Here is a 25,591-nt window from a genome sequence, read left to right as displayed (position 1 = left end):
CCGCTGGATCAACATGTTAGGCTTTGGGTTGAACTTGATGGACTTAAGTCTACCTTCAACCTTAAAAATTATGAAACTCTCTCATTACTAGTGATGAGCGAATATACAGTCATATGAAAAAGTTTGGGCACCACTATTAATGTTAACCTTTTTTCTTTATAACAATTTGGGTTTTTGCAACAGCTATTTCAGTTTCATATATCTAATAACTGATGGACTGAGTAATATTTCTGGATTGAAATGAGGTTTATTGTACTAACAGAAAATGTGCAATCCGCATTTAAACAAAATTTGACCGCTGCAAACGTATGGGCACCCTTATCAATTTCTTGATTTGAACACTCCTAACTACTTTTTACTGAGTTACTAAAGCACTAATTTGGTTTTGTAACCTCATTGAGCTTTGAACTTCATAGGCAGGTGTATCCAATCATGAGAAAAGGTATCTAAGGTGGCCACTTGCAAGTTGTTCTCCTATTTGAATCTCCTATGAAGAGTGGCATCATGGGCTCCTCAAAACAACTCTCAAATGATCTGAAAACAAAGATTATTCAACATAGTTGTTCAGGGGAAGAATACAAAAAGTTGTCTCAGAGATTTAAACTGTCAGTTTCCACTGTGAGGAACATAGTAAGGAAATGGAAGAACACAGGTACAGTTCTTGTTAAGCCCAGAAGTGGCAGGCCAAGAAAAATATCAGAAAAGCAGAGAAGAAGAATGGTGAGAACAGTCAAGGACAATCCACAGACCACCTCCAAAGACCTGCAGCTTTATCTTGCTGCAGATGGTGTCAATGTGCATCGGTCAACAATACAGCGCACGTTGCACAAAGAGAAGCTGTATGGGAGAGTGATGCGAAAGAAGCCGTTTCTGCAAGCGCGCCACAAACAGAGTCGCCTGAGGTATGCAAAAGCACATTTGGACAAGCCAGTTACATTTAGTAAGAAGGTCCTGTGGACTGATGAAACAAAGATTGAGTTGTTTGGTCATACAAAAAGGAGTTATGCATGGAGGCAAAAAAACACGGCATTCCAAGAAAAGCACTTGCTACCCACAGTAAAATTTGGTGGAGGTTCCATCATGCTTTGAGGTTGTGTGGTCAATGCCGGCACCGGGAATCTTGTTAAAGTTGAGGGTCACATGGATTCAACTCAGTATCAGCAGATTCTTGGCAATAATGTGCAAGAATCAGTGACAAAGTTGAAGTTACGCAGTGGATGGATATTTCAGCAAGACAATGATCCAAAACACCGCTCCAAATCTACTCAGGCATTCATGCAGAGGAACAATTACAATGTTCTGGAATGGCCATCCTAGTCCCCAGACCTGAATATCATTGAAAATCTGTGGGATGATTTGAAGCGGGCTTTCCATGCTCGGCGACTATCAAACTTAACTGAACTGGAATTGTTTTGTAAACAGGAATGGTCAAATATACCTTCATCCAGGATCCAGGAACTCATTAAAAGCTACAGGAAGCGACTAGAAGCTGTTATTTTTGCAAAAGGAGGATCTGCAAAATATTAGTGTCACTTTTATGTTGAGGTGCTCATACTTTTGCACCATTCAAATTTTGCTTAAATGCGGATTGCACATTTTCTGTTAGTACAATAAACCTCATTTCAATCCAGAAATATTACTCAGTCCATCAGTTATTAGATATATGAAACTGAAATAGCTGTTGCAAAAACCCACATTTTTATAAAGAAAAAAGGTTAACATTAATAGGGGTGCCCAAACTTTTTCATATGACTGTATTTGCAACCATTTGTTACTTGCATGAATAGTACGGTATTCGCAACATGCGTTACTCAACGAGTATTTTGCTCCTCGCCTCTTGAGTTTTGAGACCCTTCCTCACGTTTGGCATCTGATTTTCAGCGACTAAACATGCTGCTAATGCTTGTGAATCACAGTTATGCCATAGCCATCTTTGCTACTGGAATTACTGTGATTGGGAGGCGCAGTGAAAAGAAAAATGACGTGGTCATTAAAGCAGGAGAATTATGCTTATTGAGTTTCCCCATGCCTGTCACACTGTTTTCGGGTCCAATCATTAAAGGTCATGAATATGCACTGACTTCCCCACCCACCCTCTAACAGTGTCTGTGATTGGTTTCAGTCCCGCTTACTTTGCTCACCCTCTGTACCAGCTTCTATGATTGGTTGCCCTCTCACCGACTTTCTGGGTCCCTGAAGTTGAGTGTAAAAATAAATAGTTGGAAAAAATGGCATAGTGTCCCTCGTATTTTGATACCCAGTGCAGATAAAGCAGACAGTAACAGGGTTGCAGCCCCCAGCTTTCCATATTATTTTGGCTGTGTATCAAAATATGAGGGACCCCATATTTTTGTTTTTTTTAATTATTTAAATAATTTAATTAAAAAAAAAGGTTGAGATTTCCCCCTCAAATTTCTATACCTAACCAAGATAAAGCAGACAACTGGGGGATGGTATTCTAGGTATTCTAAGGCTGGGGAGGCCCATGTTTATACGGCCCTTCCCAGCCTAAATAAAGGTCTGACAACGATCCTGGCTCTGCTACATCTGAGGTCAAAATGTGCGGTCACATTAGAAAACATGACCGATCACTACAGTGTCAGGGACACACTGACAGGGCTGGAGCTGTGAGATTAATAACCTCAGTTGTGACCTCAGGTGAACAGACCTGAGGGGAACTCATTGACCTCACCACAGGTGAAGTCATTGAACTCCATTCCAGCTTACTGGATTATGCAATGTGTGCACATTGAGTATATGGATGGAGGTGTTTCTGCTCTAAATCTGTAGCTCCTGGCTGTAAAATGCACCAAAACTGAATCAAAATGCATGTGGTACCAGTGCTGTTTTTTGCCAGAAGATACAGATTTGGTGCAAAAATGTTTGCAACAAAATAACGAATGTGTGCACATAGGCTAATCAGGTAATTTGGCACTGGGTTCAATTACTTCATCTGAGGTGAGGTCACTAACTTCAATGAGTTCACATCAGGTCACTTTACCTAACGTACCATAGGAAACTATAGCTGTGACCTTAGGTGAGTTCAGTGACTTCACCACTCACAGCTGTGGCTCCGTCAGTGTGTCCCTGACGTCAGACCTGCAGCCGTGTTTTAGGGGTTAATAAATTAGAGAAGGGGGGTGTTTTTTTAAATAAATTATCTGTTTGTTTTGTGTTTATTTGTTTTTTCTTACATGATTAGTAAGGGGGGAATGTCTCATAGACCCCCTCCCCACTACTATCCTCGGGCTTGATGATAGCTGTGATTTTTTTGACAAGTCACAGCTGTCATTAACCCTTTTTTTTTATCTCAATTGCCATTGCACCAGGTCAATCGAGATGAAACAAATAAGCACCGGAATAGGGGAATATAATGTATGGGCCAATTCTGGGGAGGGTGCAGGCTGCTATTTTTAAGGGTGGGGAAGGTCCAATAACAATCTGTGTGATTTATGGATATTGTGTTTTCCTATTTTGTTGTATATATAGATAGGACAACTGTCCTTTTAACACTTTGAAACACATTTTTTTGTTTTTTTTGTTTTGTTTGTTATACTAGTGACATCTCTGAGCTGTTACTTACTACTATGTGGTAGGAAACTTATGCCTGACATGTTATGCTAAGGGCCGGAGATGCTTTTTTTTTACTTTAACCTATTATGATAGATTTTTTAATAACTTTGATATTAAAGGTTATGTTTTAGACTCTTATCTGCTTTAAGATATCCAATAAATAAGTGGCATTGCTATTTAATTGTGCTGCCTCATATGACATTATTCTCAGAAACCAACTATGAGTCAAAAATGCATCCAGGCATCTTTCCCATGCTATTCCTACTTAGTTTCAGGACTTTTCTATCCATTGCAGCATTTTTACAGCCCTCCAAGATCTACTTCCAAGGTCCTCCAGAAAATGTTTCAAGTTTCCTACTGACTTGCATTAGGTTTGTTATTTGGTACTAATACACAAATAATAGAAATTATTGTCCACAAAGAATCAGAACCTGAAGATTTGACTGTTTGCCCATCTCTAGTCATATCTGCTTGTATTTTCTTGACCATTAACTGCATCAGATTTAAATTTAGCATAATGTACATTGATTGCTACATTATTTTTTAAGTTTTTAAAGAGACTGCATTTATAAATTATTAGAAACATTTTGAACTATATGTACTCACTCATTGTACCATGGTGTCAATGGCATTTGATCACTGATATCCAAATTTTCTTTTTCGCCAGAACTCCCTGTAAAATACACTCCAGCAACAGAGGTTAACTTATTTCCAGGAAAGTTAAATAGGACATTTTCTGAATTGTGTTGGGAGGCCCAATCTAAGGGTTGAGCACCGATAAGAAGACCTCCTCCTCCTTTTAAAAATGAGATAATCGCATCTATCTGACCCTCCTCATAACCACTTGTACAAAGAACTCCTAAATCTTCCTTCAGACCAGAAGTCTTCTCAACCGTGAACCCAGATTCAGAGAGTGCCGTTTCCAAATTGCTGAAGTTTGTATCAATTCCAATTACTGCATCTGCATACGGTTGCAGCCAGGATATTGCGTTCTTCAGGAAATCCATGAATTGAGGTTGATCCAAATATGTTTCATGAGACATCACTATGATTCGTCCTTCTCCATACCTGGAGGCAGCAATAAGGACATGCTTTGCAGGACTCACTACCACTGGGAATGCGGTGTCACCTATCAGAAGAAGACTGCATGGCACACTGGTACCAGAGAAATCTAGATTTTTGATGCCCTTAACAAGGGATTTGTAATCCTCAGCAGAAGACATGTTTTTATTAACTGCAATAAAGAGAGACCAAAAAAATATAAAAAGGATAGCAAAAATATTTCCTGATAAAAAAAGGAAGATTAACTAATAACAAATTCCCAATAACAAATAACAAATTTAATGAAGTTAACACATTCCCTTAATGTGTTAACTTCATTAAAAATGAAAGTAACATTCCAGTCAAATGAAAATGTGACTATATTTGTCAAATGCATATGTGGCACCCCTGAGGCTTCAGTCACCACAGAGGTACTGCCCCTTAGCCAGAGGTGTGGTATCCCATCCTGGTATAGAGGAGATCATCCACCGGCTCACACAAAACACAAAACTCTCACTCAGCAACACCTCATCAGACATAGCAAGGGTGTGTTATACCCGAAGCCAGGCCAAGCGTGGAATCTTAAGAGTGGGTACACATAGTAGTGGAGTGTGGAGAAAGAAAGGAGAGAGGAAGGAGCAGTGGAGGAACGAAGACCTGCGGCCTGGAGCTGGTACCGCTCGGCCTGGGCACAAGACAGAGGGGGTCCTAGAGACCACGGAAGTGCAACATTCTTCCATGGCCTTGTTCCACATACAATCTTCAGGTGGAAGGACTTGGCCGCAAATCGGGGACTGGTCCCTAGGCCAAGGGATAGTGCTTCACACCACGCAAAAGGGTGTGCGGGCACCGGCACAGGGTTCAGTGTGTGAGGGCCGCAAAGCAGGAGGGAGAAGCAAGCTCAGGAAGATGACCAGGGAAGGTACACATAAGAAAGGTGCACCGGACTCGACCCCTGAACTACCCGGGATCAGCTGAAGCCCATCACAGTGAAATCTCAGCACTCCAAAGGCGGTCATTGACATGTCGGGTTACCTTAGAACCTGCTACAGTGAGTAAAAACCTTTAGACTGCATCCCTGTGTCAGTCCGTTATTCACCTACGCTTCCGGCCCAGCAAGCCCCGCCATCGCCTACTAGTACCTCCATCTGCCCTGGGGCCTTGCTCTGCCTGTGGAGAGCTGCACCATCTAAGCTGCGTCACCATCTGCCCCAGAGGTCCTCATCCTGAAGCGTAGGCACTCCAACTTGCCGCATACCACAGGTGGCGTCACAAATAAACTGTCATCATCCCCTGTCTATTTACTAAACGACATCGCCGGGGTCATGGAACCGGGCCTCACCACCGCGGCATCCCAGGAGCTGAACCGCGGCCGTGTAACGAGTCACCCAAGACCTCGGTAGTGTCACATAAATCAACATACCTACTGCCCTTATGTATTATCCTTCCACTATCCTTCTTTTCTATTGTATGTGTGTAAAGTATTATTATTATTATTATTATTTATTATTATAGCGCCATCAATTCCATGGCGCTTTACATGTGAAAGGGGTATACATAATAGGGCAAGTACAATAATCATAAACAATACAAGACACAGACAGGTACAGGAGGATAGAGGTCCCTGCCCGCGAAGGCTCACAGTCTACAAGGTGAGGATACAGTAGGTGAGGGTAGAGCTGATTGTGCAGTATATGTGTTGTAACACAGTATGTGCCTATGTATAAATAAATACATATACACACACACACACAATATATAATATTATATTTATATATACATAAACACACATACATATATATGCACACAGACATATACAGGGCCTTGAAAAAGTATTCATACCCCTTGAACTTTTACAAATTTTTTCCCCGTTACTCCTACAAGCAAAGGTATTTTATTGAGATTTTTTGTGATATGCCATCACAAAGCACAATAGCAAGTATTTGTGATTTGGAACGGAAATGATACATGGTTTTCTAAAATATTAAAGATTTAAATCTGAAAATTTTGATGTGCAATTTTATTCAGCCCTCTATAGTCTGATATCCCTAAATAAAATACTGAGTAACCAATTGCCTCTAGAGGTCACCTAACTAAAAAATTAAGTCCATGGTGGACTTAATTTTTTAGTTTGGTGACCTCTAGAGGCAATTGGTTACTCAGTATTCTATTTAGGGATATCAGACTATAGGGGGCTGAAAAAAATTGCGCATCAAAATTGGACTGTCCACCCATGTGTAATGTATTCTCAGTATAACTACAACTGTTCTGTGGAGGCCTCAGATGTTTGTTTGAAACATTAGGGGTCAAACAGCATCATGAAAACCAAGGAACATACCAAACAGGTCAGGGATAAAGTTGTGGAGAAGAGTAAAGCAGGGTTGGGTTATAAAAAATTATCACAAGCTCTGAACAGCTCATGGAGCACTGCTCAATCTATCAAACAAAAATTGAAGGAGTATGGTACAACTGAAAACCCACCAAGACATGGCCATATACCTAAACTGACTTCACAAGAAATGAGAGCACTAATTGGACAAGCAGCCAAGAGGCAAATGGTCACTCTGAAGGAGCTGTAGAGATCCACAGCTCAGGTGGTAAGATCTCCTCACAGGCCAAATACTAGACATATACTCCACAAATCTGACTTTTATGAAAGAGTGGTAAGAAGAAAACCATTTTTTAAAGCAAGCCAAAAGAGCTCCCATTTACAGTTTGCAAAAAAAAAACAACGTACGGAAACACTAACTGCACATCACCCTAAAAATACAACCTATGCCGCTAAACATGGTGGTGGCAGCATCATGCTGTATGGATGATTTTCTTCAGAAGCGATAGAGCAGCTGGTTAATGTTAATAGGAGGATGAGTGAAGCTAAATACATTCCTGGAGAAAAACTGTTACAGCCTTCAAACTTAATAATAGGACATAGATTCACCTTCCAGAAGGACAACAACCCTAAACACACTGCCAGAGCTACAATAGAATGTTATAGATAAAAGCATATTCATGTGTTTGAATGGCCTAATCAAAGTTAAGACCTGTGGCAAGCCTCGAAAGTTGTTGTTCAGACTCTCTCTATCTAAAGCGGGCTTTACACGCTACGACATCGCTAATGCGGAGTCGTTGGGGTCACGGAATTCGTGACGCACATCCGGCCGCATTAGCGATGCCGTTGCGTGTGACATCGATAAGCGATTTTGCATCGTTGCAAAAACGTGCAAAATCGCTAATCGGCGACACGGGGGTCCATTCTCAAATATCGTTACTGCAGCAGTAACGAGGTTGTTCCTCGTTCCTGCGGCAGCACACATCGCTGCGTGTGACGCCGCAGGAACGAGGAAGCTCCCCTTACCTGCCTCCCGGCCGCTATGCGAAAGGAAGGAGGTGGGCGGGATGTTACGTCCCACTCATCTCCGCCCCTCCGCTGCTATTGGGCTGCGGTTCAGTGACGTTTCAGTGATGTCGCTGTGACGCCGCACGGACCGCCCCCTTAGAAAGGAGGCGGTTCGCCGGTCACAGCGACGTCGCCGGACAGGTAAGTATGTGTGACGGCTGTGGGCGATGTTGTGCGGCACGGGCAGCGATTTGCCCGTGTCGCGCAACAGATGGGGGTGGGTACCCACAATAGCGATATCGGGACCGATATCGCAGTGTGTAAAGTAGCCTTTAATCTCACTGAGCTTGAGCCATTTTCCAAAGAAGATTGGGCAGAAGTGTTATCTTCAAGATGTGCAAAGATGAAAGAGAAATTCCCCAAAAGACTTGCAGTAGTAATTGCAGTGAAAGGTGGTTGTACAAAGTATTTATACAAGGGGCTGAATACAAATGCAAGTCACAATTTACAGATTTATAATTTTGAAAATATTGAGAAAGCCATGTATCATTTCCTCTCCACTTCACAAATACGGTACTTGTTACCTTGTGTTGGTATACCACATTAAATTCCAATAAAATACTGTATATTTAACCCCTTCACCTCAGAGTCTGTTTTCACTTTCCTGACCAGACCAATTTTGTTAAATTCTGACCAGTGTCAGTTTAAAAGGGAATTACTCTGGAATGCTTTAATGGATTCCAGTGGTTCTGAGATCGTTTTTCATAATACGTTGAGCTTTATGTTAGTGATAAAGTCAGGATGATTGTTTTGCATTTATTTGAAAAAAAATCGTAAAATTTGGCAACAAATTTGAAAATGTCACAATTTTCAAAACTTTGAATTTTTATGCTCTTAAACCAAAGAGTATGTCACTCTAAGGCCTCTCTCACACATATGTGAAAATCACACACATGCCGCGAGACACGTATTTTCCCTGCGTGTTGCATTTGGTAAGTACGTGTCTCTGGTACGTGCGGCCCACGTGTGTTCTACGTGTGCTATCCGCGATAACACACAGAGAACCGGTAATTTACATACTCACATGGTCCTTGCTGCTGTCTAGGGTACTGATCTTCGTCTCTAGCCCCGCCCACTCCCCGCTGATGCTGCTTCCGGCCGAGCGGAGAGGCGGAGATTAGCTTCCGTGACATCACGCCCACCTCCTTAACACACTCATAATGAGCAGCGGTCACCAGCAGCTGTTTGCAGCGGATGAATCTGCAGGGCTTGTGGATGTGAGTATGTGTTTTTTTTATTTTAAAATAATGACATGTGTTTCTCCGGCGTATGTCACATGGGACCGCATCCACCCTACATCCATGTGGTACGGGTGTGGGCTGTGTGACACACGTGATGCCGGAGAAAAACGTACATGGCGTGAGAAACACACGAACACACGTAAGTACAGAACGGACACACGTTCCGTTCCAAAATACTTATGTGTGTCCAAACCATTTGGAATACATAGGTCTACATGTGTACGTGTCTCCGTTACGTGAGAAAACTGCCAAACACGTACCGGAGGCACGCACGTGTGACAGAGGCCTAAAGAAGTACGGTATTAATTAACATTTACCACATGTCTACTTTACATCATTTGAAAATATTTACATTTTTAAAACATTTTTTTCTTGTTAGGATGTTAGAAGGCTTAAAAGTTTAATCAGCAATTGCTCATTTTTCACAAAATTTAAAAAAATTATTTTTTTTTTTTTAGGGACCACATCACATTTGACGTGACTGAGTGGCCTATGTGAAAGAAAATACCCATAAGTGACACAATTCTAAAAACCTTCACCCCTCAAATTGCTCAAAACCACATCCAAGAAGTTTATTAACCCTTCACAGGAACTAAAGCAATGTTGAAGGTAAAAATAAAATTGTTAGTTTAGTCATAAATTTTGCATTTCTGTAAAGGTTATAGGAGAAAATACACAGTACAATTTGTTGTGCAATTTCTCCTGGGTACGCCGACATCCCATATGTGGTGAAAAAGTTCTGTTTGGGCACACAGCAGGGCTCAGAAGGAAAGGCGCACCGTATGACTTTTGGCATTCAAAACTGTCTAGAATCGGCAGCAGATGACATGTTGCATTTGCAAAGACACTGACATGCCTTAATAGTGGAAATCCTGCACAAGTGACCTCATTTTTTAAACTAGACCCCTGAAGTAAATTATCTAGATGTATGGAAATGCACTTTGAACACCAGGTGCTTTGCAGAATTTTATAACATTGAGCTGTGAAAATAATAAAACAATACATTTTTCCATCAAAAATGTTGTTTTAGCCATACATTTTTTATTTTCACAAGAGTAACAGGAGAAAGTGCACATACAATTTGTTCTGTAATTTCTCCTGAGTACAGGGATATTCTACATGTGGTAGAAAACGACTGTTTGGGTGCATGGCATGGCTCAGAAGAGATTGAGCGCCATTTTAGCTGGAATATACTGAGGACACTATGTCACATTTGAAGAGCCCCTGACATGCCAAAACAGCCGAAACCCCCACAAATTACTCAATTTTGAAAGGTGCACATCTCAATAAATTTATCTAGGGGATTAGTGAATTTTAACACACAGGTGATTCACAAAATTGTATACCATTGGGCTGAGTAAATGATTTTTTTTTTGTTTGGGGGGGTTTCTTTGTCTGCTGCTATATAGTTCCAATTTAGAAGGTTTTCTATAAAAATATCACCCCACCTCATTACTAATATTCCCCCTTTTCATTTAACACTTCTCAGGAATAAAGGACTTTGAAATGCCGTGATAGTTTGTGACACTAATTCCTTCTCCCCACTGCAAGCACATTTTTTACACGTGTTCTATTTAAAAAAAAACTCACAAAGTAACGAGTAACCCGAATGCCCTACTTTTCATGCGAGTAGCGAATAGTGCGGCATTCGGGTAACTCGTTACATTGCGAGTTTTTCCCTATTGACTTGCATTGCACACACTATTCGGAATGAATATGCGAGTAGTAGACCGTACTCGTTATGAGTATAGCGAGTACAAATAGTTAGGTAATCGCACAACTCTAGTTCTAATACCACTATTACTAGATGAGAAACTGTCTTTTTCTTTAATTTTTTCTCCTTCCCCCTTACTTTTTTATTAATTTTAATTCAGAATTCTTGTATTGGTATAATGTTGCTCACTTTATAAAAATGAATTCCCTCTACTATCAATGAACATGTGATAAGTGACCTGTCATGTGACGGTCAGTTACTCACGCACCTTTTTTATACAGCAACAACCTATATAAGAATGTATTTTGATCACTTTCCAATGTACATTGTTATTGTTGTCTCCTGAAGAAGGAGCATGCTAGCTCTGAAATGCGTAGAACTATGAACAATAAAACCTGCTGATTTTAATAGAAATTCCTTTGAGTCTTTCCTGCAGCGCCGCATGACAACCACTCTCTCCTATTTCACTGAATTACTTCTCGCCATGGGGTTGCAGCAGCAGGTTATCCACGCTAACAAGCGGTCTACAGTAGTTGTGACTTGCCTTGCACAACTTACCCACATAAGTGATTCCCTGCACCCACTTAGCCATGGACTCGGGTGAACTCTGACGTCACCGCGAACATGGCTGAAAACAGCCGAAGACTGCCTAGTGACAAGCAGTGCAGTGAATATCACCAGAAGTTAATGATCGGACCCGGAAGCAGAAGCGGCTGGGAGACAGCGGCTGAGCGGGTCTTCAGGACACGTTGCGGGAGCTATAAGTATAAAGACAAAGTTTATTATTAACTAGATTCTTTATTTTACAGCCCCCCCCCCACCTCATCCCATAACTGTGAAATCCAAGATCGGGGTTCTGACGCAAGTTCACATTATCTCAGAAACCGAACAAGAAATTACAAAAAGCTTGGGTGGGTCTCACGAACACGAAAATCGGGGGTTCACCCATCACTAAACACCACATATCTGCCTGCACAAAGGCCTTTTTCAAGTCCAATGAAGTTTGCCATCCAACTGGTATAAAGTCCCAACTGACAAAATTTTAGTTCTCATTGATAAGCTCTGAAATATAAAACAATAAGCAATCATGTCTGCTTATTGAGTGTAATCCTCATATAAAAAGTATTGGTGTCCCCACTGTCCAACCATTTATGTGTGGGCATCTTCACTTATTTTGACGTATATCTGCTGCTTGCCGCTTTTCACCTAGTAAATATGTTAGGGAGGGTTGCCAAACAGTTTAGTTGGCACATGCATATAAAGGTAAACAAAGGAGCATCATGTAGACATGGGCAATTTGTTCATCTTCTTAAACAACTACTATGTTCCCCCTTGAAAACACCAGTGTTGTTGTGAAATGCATTAATAGTGTTGAAGAGTGTATTACTTGACAAAAGGGAGAGATGGAGGTAACGTTTGCAATTAACCCAGGGTGGGAGGGGCTAAATTGAAGGGTCAGTGACGGTTTCTTGTGAGGAGGTCAGATAGGGCCCAGGGTACAGCAGTGATTAACCCAAGGTCTGACTATTGATCAAAGCCACATGATGTACAGTCATGGCCAAAAGTTTTGAGAATGACACAAAAATTATTTTTTCACATGATCTGTTGCCCTCTGGTTTTTAATTGTTTGTCTGATGTTTACATCACATACAGAAATATAATTGCAATCATATTATGAGTACCAAAAGGTTATATTGACCGTTAGAATGATTTAATGCAGCAAGTCAATATTTGCAGTGTTGACCCTTCTTCTTCAGGACCTCTGCAATTCTCCCTGGCATGCTCTCAATCAACTTCTGGACCAAATCCTGACTGATAGCTGTCCATTCGTGTATAAGCAATGCTTGCATTTTGCCAGAATTTGTTTGTTTTTGTTTGTCCACCCGTCTCTTGATGATTGCCCACAAGTTCTCAATGGGATTAAGATCTGGGGAGTTTCCAGGCCATGGACCAAAAATCTCTATGTTTTGTTCCATGAGCCATTTAGTGATCACCTTTGCTTTATGGCAAGGTGCTCCATCATGCTGGAAAAGGCATTGTTGGGCGCCAAACTGCTCTTGGACAGTTGGGAGAAGTTGCTCTTGGAGGACATTCTGGTACCATTCTTTACTCATGGCTGTGTTTTTAGGCAACACTGTGAGTGAGCCGATTCCCTTGGCTGAGAAGCAACCCCACACATGAATCGTTTCAGGATGCTTAACAGTTGGCATGAGACAAGACTGGTGGTAGCGCTCACCTCATCTTCTCCTAATAAGCTGTTTTCCAGATGTCCCAAACAATCGAAAAGGGGAATCATATGAGAAAATGACTTTACCCCAGTCCTCAGCAGTCCACTCCCTGTACCTTTTGCAGAATATCAGTCGGTCCATGATGTTTTTTCTGGAGAGAAGTGGCTTCTTTGCTGCCCTCCTTGAAACCAGGCCTTGCTCAAAGAGTCTCCGCTTCACAGTGCGTGCAGAAGCACTCACACCAGTCTGCTGCCATTGCTGAGCTAGCTCGGCACTGCTGGTAGTCCGATCCCGCAGCTGAAACAGTTTTAAGATACGGTCCTGGCGTTTGCTGGTCCTTCTTGGGCGCCCTGGAGCCTTTTTGGCAACAATGGAAGCTCTCTCCTTGAAGTTCTTGATGATGCGATAGATTGTTGACTGAGGTGCAATCTTTGTAGCTGAGATACTCTTCCCTGTTAGGCCATTTTTGTGCAGAGCAATGATGGCTGCACGTGTTTCTTTAGAGATAACTATGGTTAACTGAAAAGAAACAATGATACCAAGCACCAGCCTCCTTTTAAAGTGTCCAGTGGTGTCATTCTTACTTAATCATGACTGATTGATCGCCAGTCCTGTCCTCATCAACACCCACACCTGTGTTAATGGAACAATCACTAAAACAATGTTAGCTGCTCCTTTTAAGGCAGGAATGCAATGCTGTTGAAATGTGTTTTGGGGGTTAAAGTTCATTTTCTTAGCCAATATTGACTTTGCAAGTAATTGCTGTTAAGCTGATCACTCTTTATGACATTCTGGAGTATATGCAAATTGCCATTAGAAAAACGTAAGCAGTAGACTTTATAAAAATGTATATTTGTAGCATTCTCAAAACTTTTGTCCATGACTGTAGGTATCCCTGATGTGAGAATAGACCGAAGAGAAGATAGGGTGATCCGGATTGTGGCCTGCAGTCTTGGGGAGCCTTGCAGCATGGGTGTTGTGAGGCACCAGGTCACCTGCCCTTATGGTGCATTGTAACTGGCAGTGGTTGGTGCACAGCACCACACCTTTGAAGCATAAATAATGTAGGAACCCACTCAGTGGTTCTCCATGATGTGGCAGTGGGCTCTATGCAGTCTGATCAGAATGTTAAACTAAGAACTTCATGTTCAGTTAAATGAAATCATTGCCTAGCGGCACTAAATTAACGGATGTGCGGTACATATCTTTTTCGTCAGCTATTGCAGGGCAATCCACAATACTGAGAGAGAATTGACCGAAATGTAGAGTGAGAGACTGACATGGGTCCTGAAACACGATGCTAAGTGGTATGTTCCAGAGTTTATAACTCAAAGAGATGACAAGCCAGGACTGACCAAAGAGAATAAGCTGAAGTGAGTGCCCCAGGTGGGAGTTCCTTACACGACAGCAATCTAGATGCCATGTTCGGACATATTGGCAAATCAGTTCCTTTGAGAGGAAGATAAAATGCAGAACAACATGTTGAAGATGTGACTTTCACTAACAGGACTGTTGTGCTAAGAAGAGCCATATGAAAAGTTATGTAAAAACAGTCTACAGTACATAGTTGTTGTCAAGTCTCTGTTCAGTAAACACTGTTTTTAAAGAACTGGGGGTCTCCCTCACAGAGTGGAAAAATATCTGGTCCTGGTCAGCAAAAGCCAACAGCATCATGAGGCCTGAAAGGGAGTAATATCCCCAAGTCCAAACACCAGGCCAGGACCCTCATCTTCATATAACATTATGACGCACAAGAGATGACTACCTCACCGCACTGTTATCGCCCTACTCCACCTTAGGCAGCGTGCCCACGATCAGTATTTGCAGCATTTTGGATGTAGCGTGTTTTCACTACGTCCAAAACACTGCATTGTACAGTACAAGTATAGCGGATGGGATTTGAAGAAATCCCATGCCCACTGTGCTTGTTTTTTCCGCAGCAAACACTGACCTGCGGTGCGGCTTTCCAGGCCGCAGCATGTCCATTGTTTGCTGTGGATTTGCATGGATCCTCCCTAGGGAGAACACAAGCAAAAGACCGCAGCGCACTGAACCCTGATCATGGGTACGAGCAGCTGCGGTCTCCTGCCGGTCAGGACCCACTGCGTCCAGGATGCAGTGATTCCTGATCGTGGGCACATACCCTTACAGTTTCCAACAAAAAAGACTCATGGTCAATACTAGTATCTTTCGGTGGCCATGCTTAATAAAGGACACAGGAGAAAGTCCCAAAGAATGGCCACTAGACAGCACACTCCCAAGAAATAGTTGTATACACAAAAAGAAAAACTGGAGTCAAAGTGCATATAAAAGATTTTTTATTTGTTTCATACAACAATATAGAAATATTTAGGATGAAAAAGCTAGTATAGGATGAAAGACTGACACACTGTCCCCAGAGAACTCACCAAAAAAGTATCATTTTACAACAAGTTGGTGCTGGCAACAAGTCAATGTGATGCCCCTGGACTAGTCAGGGCGTCACAGGGTACTGCACTTTCTATTCTTTCGTGCAGGGCTCAAACCCCCATGGTTCTGGGTTCCCAACCTATGGTACTGCCTCCATCAGCATCCAAATCCCAACCACACCTCACACCACACCCTGTCAGACACACCAGTGGGCTGCTGAGCTGGAATAGGGCTGCCCACCTAGGGGTCAGGCAGACTGGTGGGAGGGAAGTAGAACAGAACAGTGGTAGCTCTCGAGTAGTGAGGAGCTGGAGGAGTGTGTTGCTCCCTGGGTGTTGTAGGTTGGGTCACAGACGGTGGTCTGGGCCTGGAGAAGTCAGAGACCCGGTCACAGGGTATTGAGGCTCAGTGGCTAGACCTGGTCTTGAAGGACGGTCAGCATCTCGAGTCTAATAACCGGTTCGGGACAGAAAGCACGGCAGAGTACTGGACCCTAGGTCGGGGAGTAGCTTCAGGCAACCCATCAATTAACCTGCGGAGGATAGAGACTTTATGGACTGTCCCCAAGAAGTTTAGAGATCAGGAGCATTAGCGCAACGAGGGGGATAGGGCTTTCTAACATACGCAGCCCACAGAAATCCCAAGCGTGAGCCCTTGAGAGCACAGCTTCACTACCAACAAGTAGGGAGTGGAGCCCGGACATCTTTACGCCAACGGGCCACCAGATGACTTCTACTTTGTGCATGGAGGCAGGCTCCAGACCACCCGGCAGTACTATAGGGGACGGATACCTGGACGAGCTCCCCCAAGAAGGCAGCGGCACCCAGAGACTTGGTTTACCTTGTTGTCAGAGTCTGCTTTGCGGTCGCATCATCATCAACACTACCTGAGTGAATACATGGTCCTCCCCGGCTTCTAATCCACACCACACTCCCCATCACCACCATCCAGAGTCCCGTGGCCTCCCCTACCAGTGGAGGGAACGTCATCTGGCTGCCCCACTCCATCTCCCCTGGGTACTCCCATCGGCAGCGGCGGTACTCCCCTTTCCGTGAACCACGGGTGGTGTCATGAACTCTTATCCCTTGTACATAGTCCCCTTTGCATTCGAGTAGCCACAACTCCCGGGTCTGGAAACCCTCGAGCCACAGCGGACCCTCCGGATCTGAGCAGTTCGACCGCTGCAGGGGCGGCACACCTCGAATTTACCTGGCGTCACAAACAGGATTCGGACAGGACCCACTAACCTGGGTGACGTGCGTCTTGAAAATCGAAGCAACCGTGTCAAAACTCCGTTCCTGCCATTTTTCGCCATCTTTGGCACCAAAACGCAATCTTTCCGACCAAAAGCGCGCAAAGCTGAAGCTCCGCACCTCGTCCTGAGAGTGTGGCCAGAATCGGAAGTTCCCAGGGTTCCCCGGCGTGGGAGTGATTGGTTGACGAACACCAAGGGGGCGTGACGGGATGTAACAGCGGAAGTGGAGCAGGGACGCCAGGACTCTGCCATAAAGTTCCTGGACACCGCAGAGGCAAGATGGTGGCAGCAAGGGACTGGTCACCGGAGCGTGCTGCTCCTGGGACCATGACCTGGAGAGAGCAAGAAACCGAGCAGCTCTGCAGGAGGATGCAGGCACAATTTCTATACATCCTGGAGCATTGGAGGGAAGAGATGAGGAGTCTGGCTGTGGCAGTGCGGGCCCGTGAGATGGAGGTCCCACGAGAGGAGCGGGTAAGCAGCTACCCTGTCCCGGTTAACCCGGCCTACCTGGCCGCGGGATCCGGTCTGCCCCCGACCATCGCAAGCATACACTCACCGTAACCCCTGCCCTCGGCGGACGCCGAGCCGCTACCCCCAACATCGGTAGTGGAACCTCCAGTCCTTGTCTATGAAACCCAGAATGCAAACTCCCTGGCCTTATCTCTAGACCAGGCTGCAACACAGCTCGTCCCAGCATCGGCCCAACCAGACCCGGCTGCATCACCGGGCCCGTACCCTGGTACGGAGCAACTGGACTCTGCAACCCTGGCTGCAGACCAGTCGGATTCTGTACCCATTACAGCGGAGGCAGAGCCTGAGGAGATGCCAGCTCCACCGCTGTGTGGCATCCCGGCGGCTGCCGGGACCGTAGGAGTTTGCTTGCAACCAGTACATGTAGGAGAGGTGAGGCCAGACGCTGACGCCCCCTATTGGAAAAGACAACAGCAAAAGCTGCACCTGGAAATTACTACCCGAGAACAGCGACGACGGGAGATTGCTGCCCGCACTAACCGAGAAAAGGACCATCTGAGAAAAGCCACTTTTCGGGTCAGAGGGCCACGGTACTGAGGCCTGGTTGAGCGCTTTGACCCCATTAAGGGGTGTGTGTTCATTGCGGAGCCGGGCCTCGCTGCTGGGATCTTTGTGTCCAGAAGGGATATTATAGTAAATAGCTGAATCCAGGCAAAAAGCGAAGGTACATATGTATGAAACCTTTGGATTTTTGGACACACTTTCTGTAAATTAATGATTGTTCTAGCCCTAAGGGTACAACAAAGTGTGTGTCCATATATAGTCATACTATACCCTGGCAGCCTCGTTTGAGTGGTATTCTCAAATAAGCTTGTGAAGACGAGTACTGCCATATTGTATCAGTGGGCAGCTGACGGGGTATATGTAGCCCTATGGCAACATGACTATGATTATTGTTTGTCTGTTTTTACTCACCCTGAGTGAACTGAGATTCACTTTTTTAGCTATACACTAATAAAAGTTATATTTTAGGTTTCATACATATGTACCTTCGCTTTTTGCCTGGATTCAGCTATTTACTACGGTTGATACTGTGGATCCCCTGGGTATTTGCTATTACACCAGAAGGGATATTGCAGAACACCTCCCCAGGGGGCACCCTTGCCGGAATCTGGAGCCGGGAGACATGGTGTCCTATTGCCGGCATTGTGGTGAGCGGGGCTGGTACACCCTGGAAGTAAATAAGTGCTGGGGTAGATTATAAAGTGCCACATTGCATATACAGTACATAAATCAAAGCCAAGATAATAAAATTACAAATGTCAGATCGCTACCAGGTCTTGCTGTTACCCTGTACCACTAACTTTGCAGAGGTAAGTGCCCTTTTGGCTTTTTGGGATGACTCCTCCAATTTCAGTTGCTTCCCAGAGAAGTGGGAGGTGTTTAAGTACAACCAATAGTAGATGATGATCTTGATAGTGGTGATGTTGACAATGACCAGATACTGCATGTAAATTGGACCTTGATTGATGACTGGGAGGAGGACAGCATTGGTCACATAGCTGTCCAGTTCACTTTTCCCATGTGAGAGGGTGATGCTGTTGGAGAGCTGTAGTTCCTAGTTGTTTTGTGCTTCAATGGCTTATTTTCTAACAATGTAGGAGGGTGACCAGTGCCCTGCAACCCCCCTGAAGATGTCATATATGAGTGTTTAAGTGAAATGTTATGTGTGTGCCTTTGGGTGCAATGTTTGCCAGCTACCACTAGATGTAACTTGTCCCTGATACCTTAGCTGTAGGGGGAAAGCTTCAGGCTGAGGTGTAGTGCAGGGCTGAGAGAGTTAAAGGGAAGGTGTCGCGGTTTTTTATTTTTGTATTAAAAATAGTGATTATGAAATCAAGTATTTCTAATACAAAATGAAAATCGCAGCTTATTTAGTTTTTATGTAATTCTTATTTTACTGGAGGCCCTGGGGGCTGCCATGCTGGATTTGCTGTGTGTGTAAGGACAGTAACTCCTTCCTTTATGGCAGCCCCTGTGCATAGACTCTGATAGTCGGGGTCCGACCCCATGATGTACGTTACAGTGGGCGTCTGCTGTGACCTGGACGTGCCCCCTGGGCTGTCCAGAACACAACAGAGGGAGGAGTTCAGCGCCATTATTGTGGAGCTCACAGCGTGTGCTGTTTGCTCCACTTTACCCCTATCACCCGCCGGGATGTGTGAGTACGGGCCGCCTCCCCTCCCCTCGTTACTGTCTCCGATGACATCCCATCCCTCCGTTCTCCCCAGCCCCTGCTCTGCCCCAGCTACTGACGCCGCCCCTCCCCCCGCCGTTACCGTCTCCAATGACACCCCCCTCCCTCCGTTCTCCCAAGTCACCCGCTCTGCCCGCTGCCGCAGCTCCCCCAGCTCTGCCCGTCGCTGCTGTGTGTGTGTGTCACAAGGTCCCCATAAGGGGTGATTGTGAGTGTGTGTCGGTGTCGCGGGCGGGGAGGAGGGTGTCAGCACACCGCGCTCACCCCTTCTGCTCGGGTCCGGCAGTTGCTCCTGGTGGCTCGAGCCGTGGGCCGGATCCCGGGGTGTCTCGAGCGACACTCCTCGCCTGTGAGTGAAAAGGGGGTTGTTTGTTGGGTGTGGGGATTGTTATAGTTCGTGACGCCACCCACGGTTGTGGTGATTGCACCACCGCTGCTCAGTGTGGGGGTCCCGGGGATGGTGATGCGGAGCAGCCAGGTGTTGTGTTGCCCCTCCGTGGGTAGGGGTTGGTGATCCCGGGGCCCGGTGATGAGATGTGAAGTGTAGGGCCTGGAGGGCGCAGGGACGCGGGGGCAGCGCTGTGCCTTGCGGCACTATGGTACTCACTCAGCCTGACACACGGACACAGTTTGTACGGTAAACCAACGGCTGGTAAGACGGTCCCACAGACGGCTGCACCTGCACTCCCGGTAGGTAACGGTGACGTTTCTCTTCCTTGCACCTATGTTGTCTGATGGTAGCGGTGGATTCCCTCCGGTTACCCGCTCCCCGACTGCAATCTGGGCCGGAGGAGCTCTACACTTTGCCCGCAGGCGCTGGCCCTGGGGAAACTTGTGCCTTGGCGGTGGCGGTGTCTCCCCGGTAATGGTCGGGCTGTTGCCGTCAATCGGGACTTGGTTGCTGGGGGATCTGCGTCCCCGTCACTGACGGATTTGGCAAATCTGGCGACTCCTAGCCTTGCCGGGGTCCGAGAGGCCCCTGCCCTGGTGCTGACTGTCCTTCGGAACACTGCTCCAGACCACCGGGCACACAGCCAACGGGGTCCTTCCAGGAACTTCCAAACTGTCCCCCCTCCAAACAGTCACCGCCGTCGCTGACCTTGCTGTTCTAGCCCTACACACAGCTGGGCTCTCAGGCTTTGCACACTCTCTGCGCTGTCACCACTTCTTGCTTTCCTCCTTTACTCCTTTTCTTTCCTCCACTTTCACTTCTTGGTTGTTTACTTTAGCCCCTGCCTGGGCTACTCCTCACTCCTTTCACTTCCTCCTCCCTGAGCTATCTGCCTGAAACTTCCTGCCTCCAGTGTTGTGAGCTCCTCGGTGGGCGGAGCCAACCGCCTGGCCCACCCCCTGGTGTGCATCATCAACCTCTGTAGGAAGGCAACAAGGATTTCTGGTTAGCAGATGTGCCTACCTGGAGTGTGGGGTGTGGTGGTGTTGTGACCTGTGTCCCCTGGCTTGCCCAGGGCGACACATTCCCCCTTAGCAAAATGCAGACCGTCCGCGGGCTGCCGTCCTACACCGGTTTTATTTTTCTGTAAAAGGGGATAACAAGGGTTAATCAAACATCAATAACATTTTTAATCAAAAACTCTTCCCAAACGGGAGGCACATTTTCTTAAACGTTGCAACGGTGTACGGTCACGGTTTCCACTCTCTCCCACCCAAGCAACCTGGCCCTGATGCTGCCCCTAAAACCCAGGCAGCACCCCTTGACCCACAGTCCAGCACAAGTCACCCGAGCGGGATCTGTCCTTCCCCTCCAGAGGGTGGCCACCGGTTCCTTTGGTGGCTGGGCCCTGGCCTGCTCTGCTCAGGGCCCTCCCTCCAACCTGCCTCTCCGGAGGCGGCATTGCGGAAACGGTAACGGTAACCAACATATTTACAAGCCACTTAACGTTTGTGGTTGCCCTGCTGAGTTCACGGGCTTGTCCATGGATAGTTCCCATGCATTTTAAACGGTCCCCACGGGGACAACGGTGCCGGCTCCAGCCGGTTGCAAATCACAAAAGCAAATCAGATGAAAACTCGGGGATCATTTTCTTCTTATCATTTGCAGACTTTCAAACTTTTTCAAACAAACAACAACTTCAGTGATGGTCCCAACGGGGACGGTGCAGCGGGCATCCGCTGCCCTACTGGGTGTTTTCGTCCTCCTCACCCGGCTCGGGGCGGAAGGACACGGCCACCAGCCCATCCAGTGCATGGCAAGCACGGCGCGGAAGGGCCGCCCGATACCCGTTGCCTCCGGTTCGGGGAATATAAGTGGCCTCCATGCCAGGCAGGGCAACGACCTCCTCCTCTTCTTCTGACACAGGCTCAGTGTCAGGCCCGGAGTCGCTATCTTCTGCCCCTGCCGCAGTCACAGAGGGAGGCGCACCCGATGGGCCAGGTGCGGTGCAGCACGCGAGTGCGTAGGACGGAGGTAACACAGGAGCCAGGGGCAGACCGGGCCCCTCAGCCGCAGCGACCGGTCCCTCGGGGACACAGGGGCGTGGGTCATTCTCCAGCTCCTTCATCACAGCCTCCACTCCATACACTCGCGCCACAGCAACTAGGGCCTCTACCTCCGCGGACCACTGCGCCATCAGCCCGCCGATCTGACTCTGGTAGCGACGGCAGATCCCCGCCGCCCGGGCCCTCAACCATGCGGCTGTTCCAGACACCGGCTCGGTAGTCTCCGCAGAACTAGGTGGGGCGGACATCTCGGCAGTCGTGCTTTCCAGGAACTGGGTATCTTTGCAGAGTCCTGGCGTCCCTGCTTGTATAGCCGCAGCTACATGCGGCCGGCCGCCATCGCGTCCCCCTTAGCTCTTTCCGGCCCCTCCTCTCTCGGGGCGGGGTTTTGGCCTTCGCGCCTCTACTGCTCGAGAAGACGCTCGAGCGGGAACTTTTCGCGCCAAAGATGGCGGCTTCTGAAATTTTTCTGCCGGATGCCTCCGGCGGTAACAAGGCGCACCTCTACCTGACGGCAGAGCGGTAAGATCCTGTTCGTGACGCCAAGTTGTCGCGGGCGGGGAGGAGGGTGTTAGCACACCGCGCTCACCCCTTCTGCTCGGGTCCGGCAGTTGCTCCTGGTGGCTCGAGCCGTGGGCCGGATCCCGGGGTGTCTCGAGCGACACTCCTCGCCCGTGAGTGAAAAGGGGGTTGTTTGTTGGGTGTGGGGATTGTTATAGTTCGTGACGCCACCCACGGTTGTGGTGATTGCACCACCGCTGCTCAGTGTGGGGGTCCCGGGGATGGTGATGCGGAGCAGCCAGGTGTTGTGTTGCCCCTCCGTGGGTAGGGGTTGGTGATCCCGGGGCCCGGTGATGAGATGTGAAGTGTAGGGCCTGGAGGGCGCAGGGACGCGGGGGCAGCGCTGTGCCTTGCGGCACTATGGTACTCACTCAGCCTGACACACGGACACAGTTTGTACGGTAAACCAACGGCTGGTAGGACGGTCCCACAGACGGCTGCACCTGCACTCCCGGTAGGTAACGGTGACGTTTCTCTTCCTTGCACCTATGTTGTCTGATGGTAGCGGTGGATTCCCTCCGGTTACCCGCTCCCCGACTGCAATCTGGGCCGGAGGAGCTCTACACTTTGCCCGCAGGCGCTGGCCCTGGGGAAACTTGTGCCTTGGCGGTGGCGGTGTCTCCCCGGTAATGGTCGGGCTGTTGCCGTCAATCGGGACTTGGTTGCTGGGGGATCTGCGTCCCCGTCACTGACGGATTTGGCAAATCTGGCGACTCCTAGCCTTGCCGGGGTCCGAGAGGCCCCTGCCCTGGTGCTGACTGTCCTTCGGAACACTGCTCCAGACCACCGGGCACACAGCCAACGGGGTCCTTCCAGGAACTTCCAAACTGTCCCCCCTCCAAACAGTCACCGCCGTCGCTGACCTTGCTGTTCTAGCCCTACACACAGCTGGGCTCTCAGGCTTTGCACACTCTCTGCGCTGTCACCACTTCTTGCTTTCCTCCTTTACTCCTTTTCTTTCCTCCACTTTCACTTCTTGGTTGTTTACTCTAGCCCCTGCCTGGGCTACTCCTCACTCCTTTCACTTCCTCCTCCCTGAGCTATCTGCCTGAAACTTCCTGCCTCCAGTGTTGTGAGCTCCTCGGTGGGCGGAGCCAACCCATACCTCCCAACCGTCCCGGATACAGCGGGACAGTCCCTCTTCTGAGCCTTTGATCCCGGGTCCCGCCCGTGAGGCTGTTTGTCACGGCTCCACCCACCCACTGTAGCCCCGCCTCGCTGTTTCTCCGTTCTACTATTCATTACAGAGCCGAGCGCGCACCTACTCCTGTGACTGCTGCTGAGGTATGAATCACCCCCTGCAGCAGAGCGACCCCCCCTGCAGCAGAGCGACCCCCCCCCTGCACCAGAGCCGACCCCCCCCAGTCCCGGAGCCTGCGTTTGTCTGCAGCTGTTCTCTGATTCCCCGTGTGCGGCTTCTCACTGCTGCAGACACGCGGGGAATCAGGCAGCTGAGGAGACTGTGCAATCAGCACTTATCTCCTGCAGATAGCAGTGACAATAACCTATGCAGAGTGACATCTGCAGGCTTCTATTAGCTTACCGATCAGTGGTCTCCTGCCTGTGGAGCAGAGCTGCTGGGTCCTAGCTTCCCAACAGCTTCAGCTCTGCTTTATCCTGGCTCCTCTACCAGTTAAAGGGAACATGTCAGCAGAAATTTCACAATAAAAATAAAAGATTCCCCTCTGCAGCTCCTGGGCTGCTTCTAGAAAGGTTCCTGTTGTTATTGTGCCCCCTTTGAGACCTACAAAAATACTTTATGAAGTCTTACCTTTTTGTATGCAAATGTGTTTTTATGGTCACGGGGGCGGGCTGTCTGGCGTCCGTTATTCCCCCTCCTGCCGCTTTACGCAGTCCCCCATTGCTCATTTACATACACAAGGACGCCTTCCTCATGTAACTGTCCTCCCGAAGATTTGCGCATGTGAACGCTTTTTCAGGTGATTGCGCAGGCACGAGATTATGGGCGGCGCTGTGATTGTCATCAGCAGCGTTAACCAAGTACCCGCCCATAATCTCGTGCCCGCACTTTTCCCTCTGACTCCACCGTTATGCGCAAGTGCTGGCCATATGAACCATGTTACCTATTACCGCTTGCACGAGATTATGGGCGGGTACTTGGATGACTTTGCTGATGACAATCACAGCGCCGCCCATAATCTCGCGCCCATGATAATAGGTAACGTGGTTCATATGGCCAGTGCTTGCGCATAACGGTGGAGGCAGAGTGAGAAGCGCGGGCACGAGATTATGGGCGGGTACTTGGATGACTCTGCTGATGACAATCACAGCGCCGCCCATAATCTCGCGCCCATGATAATAGGTAACGTGGTTCATATGGACAGTGCTTGCACATAACGGTGGAGGCAGAGTGAGAAGCGCGGGCACGAGATTATGGGCAGGTACTTGGATGACGCTGCTGATGACAATCACAGCGCCGCCCATAATCTCGCGCCCATGGTAATAGGTAACGTGGTTCATATGGCCAGTGCTTGCACATAACGGTGGAGGCAGAGTGAGAAGCGCGGGCACGAGATTATGGGCAGGTACTTGGATGACGCTGCTGATGACAATCACAGCGCCGCCCATAATCTCGCGCCCATGGTAATAGGTAACGTGGTTCATATGGCCAGTGCTTGCGCATAACGGTGGAGGCAGAGTGAGAAGCGCGGGCACGAGATTATGGGCAGGTACTTGGATGACGCTGCTGATGACAATCACAGCGCCGCCCATAATCTCGCGCCTGCGCAATCACCTCAAAAGCGTTCACACTTTGCACAGTGCTCAGTCCCGCGAGAGTGGCACTGGGCATGCACAAAACTTCAGGAGGACAGTTACATGAGGAAGGCGTCCTCATGTATGGAAATGAGCAATGGGGGACGGCGTACAACGGCAGGAGGGGGAATAACGGACGCCAGGCAGCCCGCCCCCGTGACCATAAAAACAGATTTGCATACAAAAAGGTAAGACTTCATAAAGTATTA

At 47.4% G+C, this 25,591-nt stretch overlaps 1 protein-coding gene across 1 annotated transcript in view; it reads right to left on the bottom strand.

Annotated features, from left to right (window-relative positions):
- The window catches only part of LOC142303760 (TRPM8 channel-associated factor homolog), a 171,939-nt gene that overhangs the window by 117,179 nt on the left and 29,169 nt on the right, over positions 1-25,591 (bottom strand). The window contains exon 2 of the mRNA XM_075345454.1: positions 4,180-4,807. Within this exon, the coding sequence (XP_075201569.1) occupies positions 4,180-4,796 (617 nt within the window). The 5' untranslated portion in view covers positions 4,797-4,807. The remainder of the gene's footprint in view (positions 1-4,179; positions 4,808-25,591) is intronic.

Source organism: Anomaloglossus baeobatrachus, chromosome 4 (assembly GCF_048569485.1).
Source record: "Anomaloglossus baeobatrachus isolate aAnoBae1 chromosome 4, aAnoBae1.hap1, whole genome shotgun sequence".
NCBI lineage: Eukaryota > Metazoa > Chordata > Amphibia > Anura > Aromobatidae > Anomaloglossus > Anomaloglossus baeobatrachus.
Note: the sequence above shows the minus strand (reverse complement) of the source record. Positions and strands in the feature narration are given on the sequence as shown.